This window comes from Poecile atricapillus, chromosome 12, assembly GCF_030490865.1.
Source record: "Poecile atricapillus isolate bPoeAtr1 chromosome 12, bPoeAtr1.hap1, whole genome shotgun sequence".
Taxonomy (NCBI): domain Eukaryota; kingdom Metazoa; phylum Chordata; class Aves; order Passeriformes; family Paridae; genus Poecile; species Poecile atricapillus.
Window position 1 is genome coordinate 520,967 of NC_081260.1, and position 12,822 is coordinate 533,788.

Below are 12,822 nucleotides of genomic sequence, written 5' to 3' on the forward strand. Positions count from 1 at the left end.
TTGTCCCATTTCCATCTTTTCCATGTTTGGACCGGTACATGGGCTAACTTTCTTATTCCTTTTGTTATTTGTTTCACTACTTTTCCATTATCATCCTATTTGCAAACAGCAGTTTGAGTCATTAAATTTTCCACACACCCCCCCTTCTTCTGCTAATAAGTAGTCTAATACCATCCGATGTTGAAATATTGCATTTCTCATCTGAGTAGACTGGTCAGCAAGAAGGTCAAGAGCTGTAGCTGTCTGGTTGATTATTATTTCAAAGACAGCTTGTAACCTAATTATCCGATTTAGATTATAAATGGGTTCTCTGGCACCTGATATTAATTCATTTGGGTTCTAGGTAGCTGGTCCATAGTGTTGTATGATTCGTTCAGGTGGCCATTCATCTTTTCCCACTTTTGGGTGCTCTTTCCAACCAGGGATGTATCAATGGACCGCTTTTCTCTAATTAGATCATCATATACTTTGATTCCTAACTGATTTCCCTGAACTTGTGGTAGCAGAAAGAACAATGGTCTGATATACCCTACATAACATATTCCTGACCAGTTTGGGGGTAGCTTGCGGTAAGCATTTTGGCCACAAATCCAATAATGACCCTTTAGAGCCCAGGTCCCATTAGCGAAGGGACCTTTCCAATTTTCATCATCAACTGGTGGGTCAAAATACAGCTTGCTTCCAAGGCCTAGTGGTCCACCAACAATAGTTGCCTCGCCATAAGAATCACAATATTTACATTTCCAAGCTCCTACATGAGGCTTCCACTTGCAATCACATCCCAGATCTGTTTTATTAGATCTGGACCAGAACTTACTGAAAAGGGTTCGAGTTCCATTCCGGTGTTGCCATTTCCACTGATAGTCTCGGACAACATGTGTCGGACTTGTGGAATTATCTCGGGGGCAGCTTAAAAATAAAGGGTCAAAAAACTTATCCTTCCCCACTGCTTTACAGCCTTCAAAATCTTTTTGGTAATTATGGAAGGAACACCTTACCCAGCTACCATTAGTGAGTTTAACATGTGTTTGATTCCATCTGCCTTGATATCTGGAACAGTCATAAGGAGGGCAGTTGGGGGTCCAACAATCTAAACCCAAAGATAAAGTCCAGTCACAAACGCTCTTTCCCACATATGGCTCCCTGTTCTGTTTAGGCAATAAATGCTTCTTTCAGAAGAATGAAGCTGCCATGGACTTCCTTCTTTGTCCCAAAATCCTGTTTCATTATGGACTTCACTCAGCGTGCTAACCCACCATTTAGGCTCGACTAGGCTGGCCACCCATGGCCAGCTTTCAGATCCCCCCGGCCCCCCGCAGACCCAACAGTTCTTAAGGTTAAAGGTCTTTGCTACTTGTTCTCCTAAAGTAAAAAAATTATTTTCCCACTTTAGACTCCAACTTAACTGAAAATATAAAGGTAAAATTATTAAGAGAAACATTCTAATAGTGTTACAATCTAATTTCTAATTTTCAATTTCACGTTGTCTTCTACACTACCTGTGGCAAGTGAAAGCACAGAAACAGTTTAGCATAAAGAAAGCAGTGACAGCCTGGATTGGCTCCTAGTGTCTGGAGATTTGAGAGTAGGGATGCCCATACAGACTATTTCAGCAGTCAGTCTGTGGGTGGGCACTCAGGGCTTCCCCCGATGTCGACGCACCAGCTACTGTTCCAGTCCACTCCTGCGGAGTGTCAGTCGCGGCTTCCCATCCTTCTCCTCCAGCTGAGATGTCCAAATCTCTGGAGCTTTAGAGACCTTGACCCGAGTGTGATGTGTCCACCTCTCCTCGATCCAGACTCACTTTAAAAGTTGACAACGGCTCTAGGTTGGTGGATATAATGAGAGCCTTTGACACTCTTAACAATCCATTTATCTTATCTTCTGGACTTTCTCGACAATCCAGCTGTTTTTGGCTTTTTTGCATACATTGCCGTTTTCAGTGTCTTACGCCCTGAAGGCAGCACACTGATCTTTTCCCAGCCGCTGTTTGGCTTGGGTCTCCCCTGCTGGGGAGAGAAAGCTTCTGCTACTTCCTTGTGCCTGATCCCGTCCTCTCTGTCCCGGGGGACCCCTTGGACCTTGCGGTTTTTCCCTCTTTGGCCTGAAAAAGGCCATCACCTTCGCCTTTCCTCCTTGTGCTCACTCTATTTACCACACACCAAATACCAGAGCCAGTTCCTGTCCTGCCACATTGTCCAAACAGCTCCTCCCCACTCCAGTGTTCCCGGTGGGCATGGCCGGCAGCACCACAGGCGGCCAGGGCGTCCCGCAGCCTCAAAGGGCCGGCAGCTGCTGCTGCCCCTGCCCGGGGCCGGTGGGGTCAGGCACTGCCCAGTGCTGAGTCCCAGCAGCCTCACAGGCCCCCAGCCTGTGCTCCTGGTCCCGCTCCTCCACTCCTGGTTCCTGCTTCAACCACATCTTTCCACACTCTTCATTAACCAATTCTGTTCCAGCACACTAACACAATCCATCCATCTCCTGCTGCCCGTATAAACCACATTAATCCACATTCTCTTTCAATCCATCTTTTCCAGCTCTCCTCTAGACACCTTCACAGAACTCAACACAAATGAATTCTGTTTTCTAAGGCAGCCATATAAGTCCATTTGGCAACTTATACTCTGGCCATACATAATAACAATATTTCACCATCATCTCTATAGTTACTTCTGTGTGAATGCATAATCTGTCCCAAGATCTCAGCATTCTCCCCAAGGGACTCTCCGGGGGTATTGTGGGATCGTCATCCCTTTTGCCGAGACCCTTTCCCGGCTGTACCCTTGCAACCCTCCATGGGTGCCCTGTTTAGCCTGTGCTACCCTCCATGGGTGCCCTCCCAGGCTTGCCTGTGCTACCCTCCCTGGGTGCCCTCCCAGGCTTGCTCCCCGAAGATCCCATTTTACTCACCGGTGAGATTTTCAGTGGTCCTTCCCTGTGGACTCTTCACGGACCCCCCTGGTCCGCCACTCGTCTGTCTCCTGGACAGTCTCGGGAACCCAATCGATCGCCCGGTGCCGGCCGCCACCAAGGGGAGCTGATCACCGAAACTGGGTGAGGCGCGCCTTCAGCTCCACTCGCTGCCTGCCGCCCCAGACGGTGGAAATATCCCGGACGAGCCCCCAAAAATTGTCAGGAAAATTAATCCACAAACACCAGAGGTTTATGTCCAAAAAGGAGACAGAGGAGTCCTTTTTCTTTATTCAAATAAAGGGAGAGGCCATGGGGCATTCCCCTGGGGTCTCTCAAATTTTTGGAGGGCGCAGCCTCCTTTTTATCCTAATTCCCGGCCGCTTGTCCCTTCTCTCTTTCCCCATAGGCTGAGGTACTTGAGAGGTACAGGCTTCCCGGAACGCCTGATACCGGCGGTGATACCTTCCCCCCCCCCCCCCCCCCCCCATGCATAATCTCTTCTTAACTTTTATAGAATTCATAGTGTTCTTTTAGTGCCCCTTTGATCTTCTGCTGGAATCCATCCCATTGTTTCTGTCGTCTCTCACTGATAGTACACCTTATCAACTGACCCACAGCTTGTTTGTAAAGACAAACCTATCATTCCTCTCACTGTGAACAGAAGAAGGACAGGGAGCAGGATGCTGAGAGACAATGAGAACAACAGAGAATAACGGAGATAGGAAGAAGAAAAAAAAGAGGGCCAGATGGGGTGAAGTAATAAATATCAGGGTCGGGAAATAGCAAAAGGATCAGAGAGAGTAATAAATGAACAGGAAAGTGGAAAGGGAAAGTGAAATCCAGAACTGAAAAAAACCAGCAACACTTAGCAAAACAAAAGGATAGGGAGAGAAACAAGAGGAAGGAGGGAAACAAATAGGAAGACAGGGACACACTGCAGTACATGGAGGAAAAAAATGTCAAAGAACAGGCCAGACAAATTGTGAGGGGAAAAGAGGCAGATTCAACTCAGAACAAATCGATGGAGAAGGAAAACACAGCTGTAAGCTGCAGAAGAGAGAGGATGAAAAAAGGAGAGGGAAGTGGTGTGGGACAGAAGCACAGAGAGAGAAAGTAGAGGGAGTGTGGTAGAAAGACATATTAGAGAGAAAAGGAGAGATATAGGTAAGCAAAATTAAGTAGTCACAGCAGTATGTAAAAAAAAGGGGGCAGGAGAGAACCAAAGAGGTCCTGAGACACACAAGAGGGGAGACAGGGCCCAAGAGACCTTGGACTCAGCTCTGATTCTTGGCACTACTGGGAAAATTAGCCAGCTCGGATGCATCTTTCCCTTTCTTACCCAGAGAGACAGGCTTTCACTTGCCTGCAGAGAGACCAGCCAGATGGCCTCCAATTTTTATTTCCTTGCCTTTTTTATGGCCTCTCCAGTCTCTGCCACAGCTGGTCCTGTCTGAGCCAGTAAGTGCTCATTCTGTCCTGCTTCAGCCCACGCCCTGGAGGGAGCAAGGCCAGTACTAAATTGGAAATTATATAGAGTTTCATTTTTTTTTATAATGTAACTTTAGTCAGTTTAGTTTACCCTGGGGGGAGGGAACTGAAGTTTCTTTTCAGGGGACTGGTTCACCAGGTGAGGTGTGATGAGCTTAACAACTTAAGGAACTGGGAGTAGCACAGAAGATAGCAAAAGAAAATGACCATTAATGACCATCAACTCCAGACATCACCACTGGCACGGTCAGAGACACCTGGTCTGGGAAAACATACAAGAATGAGAACCTACCTAATTAGCATTGAAGGCAAAAAAATCCGTATGCAATAGGAAACCAGATACTAAGAACTGAGCGACTTGGGAATAACGAACATTGAACCAATGAATTTCTGTGGGTTTTGACTGTATAAAATATGTGAAAAATCTAGTAAAGAACTGTGGCATTGAATGGTTTTCTCTGCACGACCCAGGCAATGTGTGGATGAAATTATTTCTGTTGCACGTCCTGGCCAGAATAAAATAATACCTTGATTATCTAACACTAAAAACGCTGGAGAGTTGGTTTGTTGTTTTGTTTTTGTTTTTTTTCCCACGCAGTTTCAGGGGACACTAATGACCCACTCAAGCCCCAGGCGGGTGTAGTCACTGACATCACCCGGGGATGCTTTGGGTAAGAATGGACATTTAGATGTTCAGTTTGGCCTCTGGCAGAGGGAAAGAAGCATCAGCAACTGTTACTACTGTAGATCACCTGCACGGATCCCTCCTCCTGCAGGGGCTTCTGGGGAGACCTCGGCGGCCAACCAACGAGGCTGGGGGCGGCCAGTGGACACAGCAGGTTTCAGGGGTGATGCTGAAGCTGGGGCAGCGGCACAGGGCGAACAGGGTCGGTGGAGGTTCAGGGGAGCTCTGGCGACAGGGAGAGGCGCCCAGCTCCTGCCCGGGGATGTGGCCGCCGCTGCCCGGGCTGCAGCTTCTTCCACGCAATCCCGGGCGGCCCGAGGCGCCTCTTCCGCACCCACTGAGGCTCTCTGCCACCTCGCCGCTGCCGAGCTGACCGGGCAGCCCCGAGCCCAGCGCTCAGCCACGCCGCTGCCGAGCTGACCGGGCAGCCCCGAGCAGCAGCTCAGCCGCTCACCTGCAGCTCGTCCTCACGGCCAGGGGGGGGCAGCAAGGAGAGAGCAGCAGCTCCCCGCTCTCCCGGCCAACGCGCGTTCGCGGCTTTCTTGGTTGCAGCAGCAGCTACCGGCCGGACGGTGGCGCCCGTGAGCGCGGCTCGGCGGGCCAGGGCGGGCGGTCACAGCCCAGGACAGACGGAGGCGGGAGACGCGCGGGAAACACGGGGAAATGGCGCACGACAGATCCACCCGCGATAATGCTCAGCACACAATTCATTTGCGATAACCCACACGAAGCAACCTAATCTGGCTAACTGCCCCACATTGAATAATCCATTGCAATGCCCACCCCCAAACTGGAAATATTTCACACCAAATTTTCCCAATTGTTGGTTTCATTGCCATTTTGGGGTCCTTTTGCTAGTAAAAAAATTGGATTTTACTTTCCCAAATATTCAATTTGGCAATTTTCTGGGGCTTTTTCACAACATAAAAACTAAGTGGATTTTGCTTCTGTCTCTGTGCATGAAAATACGAAGATTTTAGCTTTCTGGCTGCTCACATCAGTGCATCACAGGACAGCTAAAGCACCAGTGCCCACTGCCAGCATCCTGGAAGTCCCTGGAGATGCTGCTGCTCTGAGCCTGTAGCAGCACAGCAACACTCGAGGGATGGGACCATGGGCAGTGTCACAGGCATTCAACTTTCCTGAGAGCCCTAACACTGTCAGAACATAGCTGGCTGAAGACACTTCATGAGGCTCAACTACTTTTCACTATGGAAACCTGATGAAGCCAAAGATGCCAATTTTCCTATCGTGCACATCTGTGCCCCATCTATCTTGGAAGACAGATCCTCACAATGCCAATGCAGGCAGGCGGAGTGAGAGAGCCCCCAAGGCTCCTCTTCCCCAGGCTGAGCAGAGCAGAGGTTGTGCCCTCATCCCCTCTTCTACACCTCCATCACTCCAGGTCCTCCACTCGCATTGTTCCAGTGCCCACACCTGCCTGGACCTGCTGGCCCCAGCCTGCACACCATGCCCAGGCACAGCCTCCCCTTCCCTACAGTGCCTCCTGCGCCCTTGCTGGCACAGCCCAATTGTGCGACTGCCCTTGCTGACTGGGCACACTGCCCATTTCCGGCAGAATGTCCTCCAGGGCCATTGCCAAAGCCACAACTTGTCCCCAGCTCCCTAGCTCCTGCAGGGCACCAGCCCACTGCCAGGCTGGTGCTCAGTGTCCCCAGTAGCCCATTCCTCTCTTGCTTAGTCCAGGCTGTCAGTGTCATCACTTGTACCTTCCACCTCCACAGAGCACTGAAGAGAAGCCTCTGAGGGATCTCCCCAGTGCATGGCCACCAGCCAGGCTTGGACACTTGAGTACCAAAACCCTTGAAGCCAAAACAGGTGGGGCAATCCCTCAAGCTGACCTGGCACCACTGGCTACACAAGAGCCCAGCTAACTCCCCCCAGATCCCTGCTCCTCCTGCACATCCAGAAGCATTTGTACCAACACCTTCCCAGGGACAGAGAGGCTCTCCCACCCTTCCTCCTTGCATTTCTGGAATATAGCTGTGGTAGTTGCTCAGATTGTTGGGAGTCTCCCCAGAGAAGCAGGACCTTCTGAAGAGCAGGGCCTGGCACTGGCAGCATGGCTCCCCCCACTAGGCCCAGGATGCTCCCCAGCCAGTCAGAGCCATGTAGTAAACGGTTTAATTAACACACTGACAGCACCACAGCCAGGCTGAGCTGGACTTTATCCGCTGCTCTGCTTGGCCGCCAGTCTCTTGTCTCTCTCTTCAGCAATGGTCAGGCGGATGCCCTTTCCACGGGGCAAGGAGATCCACGGCTTGTTGCCCTGCAGCAAGGGAGAAGAAACCACATCAGGAAACCCAGACAGCAACACAGCCCTCTAAGGGGGAAAGCAGCAGAAGCCCACCCCTGCTCATGCTGGGCCAGGTACACACAGTGGTGGCACTGGCACAGCAGAGGCCCCTAAGGAAGGTGCCAAGGATGCACAGGTCCACAGCTGCCTTTTAGTCACATCCATGAACACGCTTCAGCCAAAACCAAAACACCGCCCCCCTCCACAACCTGGACAAAGAGCCCGTCAGGGATGTCAAAACAGCAGAGGCTTTGTGAGGGGCCCTGAGTCACAGCAGCTGCCCAGATAGCACCAAGGTCTGAGTACTGCTCAGGCCCCAGTTCACAGGATTCAGAGCTGCTTCTTGAAAACACCCACATCCCTAAAGTTGCAAATGCTTCTTCCCTTTCCCAGAGCAGGAAGAAATACAGGGAGCCGAGTCAGAAGTGAGGCCAGCACAGAAGGTCCACCTTGTGGGAAGACAGGTGTTGAAGGAAACGCCAAGGCTCTTTGCCTCAGCCAGCAGGCCCTCACAAGAGAACCCCCCACCTGGTGCCACTGCAGCCTTACTTTGCCAATAACGAAGATGTTGGAGAGCCTGGTGGCAAAGCTGTTGCCATTGGCATCCTTCACATGAACCACATCAAACGACCCTGGGTGCCTCTCCCGGTTGGTGATCACCCCAATACGGCCCAAGTTGGCACCGCCGGTCACCATGCACAGGTTACCTGAGTAAGGGAATACAGGTGTGACAAGAGCTGGCAGCAGGTGCTGTGAAGTCCTTCCACGTGGGCTCTCTGCCCACACCAAACATTCCCATCCCACTCATGCTAGCACTGCTCACAGCTCTGTGACTGAAACCATCTCTCAAAACTAAGAGACAAGCTGAAGCACCTCCCCCACCAGCTCACTGCTTCTACTTGGTACCTCAGAACTGCCAAGTCCCTGCCAAATTCCTCCCACTGCCAGGACACAGGAAGAATTCCCCGCTCCAACTCCAGCCCCCCCCCTCCCCCCCCCCCCCCCCCCCACCCCCTCCCCCGTGAACATGCTCCTGGGAAACCAACCCCTCCCCAAGGTTGACACCATTGCCTCTCTATTTCAGTGCAAATATGCTTAGCATTTAACGTCTGCACTGCTCTCCACAGTGGGGAAGGGTGAGGTGCTTTAATGGGATGCAAGACCTACCTGTGTCAAACTTGATGAAGTCTGTGATCTTGCCTGTCTCCAGGTCAATCTGGACCGTATCATTCACCTTGATGAGGGGGTCTGGATAGCGGATAGTGCGGGCATCATGAGTGACCAAGTGAGGGATTCCTTTGGTGCCCACAAAGATCTTCCTCACCTTGCACAGCTTGTACTGCAAACAAAACCCAACACCTCTCAGCTGAGGCAGCGAGTAATGCCAAGGACTAGGGAACTCTTGTACTCCAAAGAGCCACCAGCCAGCAGAACACCCAGACACTCAGGGCTCACATGAGCCCATGCAGTGACTTGTCCAGCTCCCTGCCTAACAACTTTTGAACAGCTGCCATGCAGCTCTGCTACAGCCCCACCAGAAAACACGTCTGCTGTTGGGAGCAGCAGCCCACCTTGGCTGCAGCCTCCCCACAAACACTGGCCACACTTTCACAGGCAAGTCTTTACCAGGGCAATTCCTTTCTTTTTCCCCAAAGCCCATGGACACACAATGGAGGCTGCATTTCTCCAGGACTGAAGAGAGATCTCTGCACCCTCCAGGACACTGATTTCCCTCCTGCTTGTCACACTAACTCCCTCATAGCCTCTCTGGACCTCACAGATCAACATGGAGTAGTAGTCAGAGAAGTACATCATAAGGAGAAATACACCACAGCTGGCTCCAGCACAGCCAGCTCTGCCATCCACACAGCTGTGTGCCTGCACAGCCTGCCTTAAGGAAGGAGATGCAAAGCAGAGAACAGCGTCGCAGCTCAGGCACAGCATGCCTGGGTTAAGGGAACGTATGAGGAAGTTGCTCTACACCATCCAGGGTGAGTAGGCAGTTTTGTTGCCCTGGGAAGAAGTTCAAGGCTTTTACACCACAGGCAATTCCATGCTTCTGGTTATTTTTAGCTGGCAAAGCCAAGACTCATTCTCCACCCCAAAACTCTCTTATCCAGCCTATGCCAACAGTATCATCTCTAGCACCAGACAATGCACCTACACCCATCTGTGAACTACTTTCATGTAACCAAGAGATCTCCCCCGCCGACACAGGCTTCACCACAACACTGAGCACCCCAATCCCAAGTGCAGCATGGCCTCAACTGTCAGGGACGAAAGACATCAGCTGTCTTTGGCATTCAGGAGATGCCAAAGAGGAAGCACTGCCCCAACCAAACTCAACTGGTCTCATGCTTACACCACATCAAAGCTCCTCACCTTGGCCTCCTCAGGTGTGATGCGGTGAACAGCAAACCGGCCCTTGGTATCATACACCAGGCGGAAATGCTCACCTGTCTTCTCAATGCTGATGACATCTGATTGCAGACAGGGAAATAAAACAGCAGCTGTTATCAGCTCATTATCCAAGCTCACGTTTAAAAAGAAACAGAGACTGCTGAACAACATTTAGGGTATGACTGATGAGGCTGGGATCTACCCTTGACCACAGACAACTTTTGCTGTGATAAGACTGCAAAAAATGCTGAAGGCTGGAATCTGAACAGCAACTTACCCAGGTCATGTAGGAACTTACAGGCTACAGGTATCTGACTATGGTATTCACTGTAGAGCACAACTCCAAACTAAATAACAACTGCTTATATATATTTTTTCTTCAACTCCAGCAGAGAAACCTTGCCCCTCAAATAATGCCAGCCCCACAAAACACTCCCCAGCCAATGCAGCAGAGCTGCCTAAGGAATTGCCCCAACCCTACTCACCCATGAAGCCTGCAGGGTAGGTGATGTCAGTACGGACTTTGCCATCTATTTTGATGAACCTCTGCATGCAGATCTTCTTGACCTCATCTCCTGTCAGAGCGTACTTCAGCCGGTTGCGCAGGAAGATGATGAGGGGAAGGCACTCTCTCAGCTTGTGGGGGCCTGTTGATGGGCGGGGTGCCTGTGGACAGAAGCTTTGTGCTGGAGGCTCAAACAGCATCAACCACCCCAGAGAAGGAAATCATGGCGCCAACAGCTCCCAGAAGAGCTCGGAAGGGCAGCATCACAAAGTGAAGCTGCCACGCAGGCAGTGGCCAGCTGAAGCTCTCTGTTCTTGGTATTCACAGTAGTTCCCCCTATGTCTTGCCAGACTCATAAAACTGTCGCCCCCAACAGAGCACAACCATCCATCGCAACCCAGAGGTGGAAAAGAACAATAGACAGGTTAAAACGGAACATCCAACTACCCCATCACGTCCTCTGCAAACGGGGGAACACGAGCACTATTCACAAAGACCCAAACGTTAAACAGACACCTCCTGCCCTGTCCAACTGCCCCTGTTCACCGCTCGCCCCCGCGCAGCACCTGAACATTTCCCCTGATGTGACTGCAGCTGCCACGACCAGCCCGGCCCCGGCCCCACCTCCGACCCGGGCCTCAACCCCAAACCCAAGCTCGACCCCAGCTTCAACCCCAAACCCAGGCCCGCACTCACGAAGACGCCCGTCAGCTTGTCCAGCATCCAGTGCTTGGGTGCTGCCACGCGCTTCAGATGCTTCTTGGGGCCGCGGGCCTACAGGACGGGACGTGAAGGGATGTGTTACGGGCCGCCGCCAGGTCCGGCACTCCCAGCCATCCCTCCCCGGCCCCCTCAGACTGCCGCCCCTCCGACCCTAGCGCCGGGCTCCCTCCCGTGCTTGTCGCCCCGGGGCGGGCGGTCACAGCCAGCGGTAAGCGGGGGATGGCGGCGGATACAGGCGGGGAGCGGCAGCGCCACGCTCTCACCATGGCTGCGCTCTGCCGAGAAAGGGCTGGGACTTCCGGCCCGCCGCTGATGGACAAAGAGTGGCGGCAGCGACGTGCGTCGCCCCCTGGCGGCCCGGAGGTCCAGGGCCGCCCGCGAGGTGACGGGGAGCTCGGAAGGGCTTTTGTCCCTTCCTGGCGGCCCCGACGGGGACACACCGCTGCGGGGCACCGCGCTCCGGGACTCCCTGCTCCTAGCCGAGCACTGCGTCCGTGGTCATCGCTGGTGGGGGACAGCCCACCACATTCTGGCCTTGCCGTTTGGAAGAGTGTGTGAGTATCGGGAGCCGAGCCAGAGGTAACACCTGTGCCTGGACCTCACCCTGCCCACACCTGCCCTCCCACACCTGTGCCTCCTCCCCTTAGCACCCACTCCTGAAGGCAGTTCGGGGGTCAAGTGATCCCACCTGCCCTCCCCAGGGGAGCCGTCGTGTCCCCACAGTGCCCTGGGGACAGTCCCAGCCCCCCGCACCCTGCCAGGCAGCCCAATGAGTGCAACAGCCCCACACCTAGCAAGTCCCCATAGCAGCGCTCCCGTAGCAGGAGGTAGCTGGGACAGAGGTCCCATTCCCCAGGGTGACACTGTCACCGAAAATGTCGGGATAAATGAGACTCCATGCTTAGCTTAGAGAGCAGCAGTACTTTATTCACAGTGCTGGGTGCACAGGGGGAGCTCCACCCATGATACATGCACGCTTTCAAAACTTCTCATTAATCATACACTTTAGCAAAGAAATTAATGTTCATTTGCTATAAAATACATAGTTATTTTCATTAATTAGTATTTTATCTTCTACTGGTTACAGATTTCTTGCTTCTCATGCTAATTAGTCAACATTTTTAATCTTGTTATTATCTTATTATCTTATTATCTTTTTCCCAGGTAAGACAATTGCTGAATTGTCCTTGTTAATTTCTTTATCTCTTGGTTCTGCAAAATGTCCTTGTAGTCTACAAATTCTGCATTCTGTGTGTCCAGTTTCAGCAATATATCTCTCCCATGTTTAGTCAATGAAGCGTATCAAGGTTGGTTTAGCAAAACTTCAAAGTTACAGTAATTTTCCCGACCTGTGTTCCTACAATAGCAGCTTATGACAAACCTTGCTAAGTGCTTGGCTACGATGGAAAATTACACTGTTCATGACTGATTAAAACAATTAATTAGAAATTTTAATTAGGAAAGTTGTATAATTTCAACAGGATAGGAACATCATAAACCGAGAAGACACACTGGAGCTGCGGGGCGTCCACACTCCTTCCACCGAAGGCTGCTCTCACACAATATCCTTCGCCGAAATGGACAAGGGGCATAGCCGACGGAACAAAGATCCTTCCAGATTTTATTAGAGGGCATCTTGAGAGGCACGCCTGCCGGGCCCACCGCAACCCCTAAGCGTTCTGGGGCAGGCAGCGCGGCCCCAGCTCCTCCTCCCGCTCCTTCCCACACTCGGCCGGGTTCCGAGCGTTCCCTGCGCCCGCAGCGCCGGTACCTGGGGCAATCGGGACGCTG

The 12,822-nt window shown here is 51.9% G+C and overlaps 1 protein-coding gene across 1 annotated transcript; it reads right to left on the reverse strand.

The window, feature by feature from the left end:
- Window positions 1-7,215: 7,215 nt before the first annotated feature.
- Window positions 7,216-11,369, reverse strand: RPS4X (ribosomal protein S4 X-linked). Its single transcript, XM_058847793.1, has 7 exons — window positions 11,295-11,369; window positions 11,005-11,082; window positions 10,289-10,469; window positions 9,786-9,883; window positions 8,571-8,742; window positions 7,953-8,110; window positions 7,216-7,376 (listed from the first exon to the last, which is right to left on the reverse strand). Exons 1-7 carry the CDS (start codon window positions 11,295-11,297, stop codon window positions 7,275-7,277), a joined length of 792 nt encoding a protein of 263 aa, XP_058703776.1. The 5' UTR covers window positions 11,298-11,369; the 3' UTR covers window positions 7,216-7,274.
- Between the last annotated feature and the right edge of the window lie 1,453 nt (window positions 11,370-12,822).

What these genes read in the sequence shown, in the direction of transcription:
- RPS4X (XM_058847793.1), bottom strand. An exon ending in ACAAGCTGACGGGCGTCTTC is followed by an intron (nt 10,470 to 11,004) that starts GTGAGTGCGGGC and finishes TTCTGTCCACAG; the next exon opens with GCACCCCGCCCATCAACAGG. An exon ending in CTACCCTGCAGGCTTCATGG is followed by an intron (nt 9,884 to 10,288) that starts GTGAGTAGGGTT and finishes GTCTGCAATCAG; the next exon opens with ATGTCATCAGCATTGAGAAG.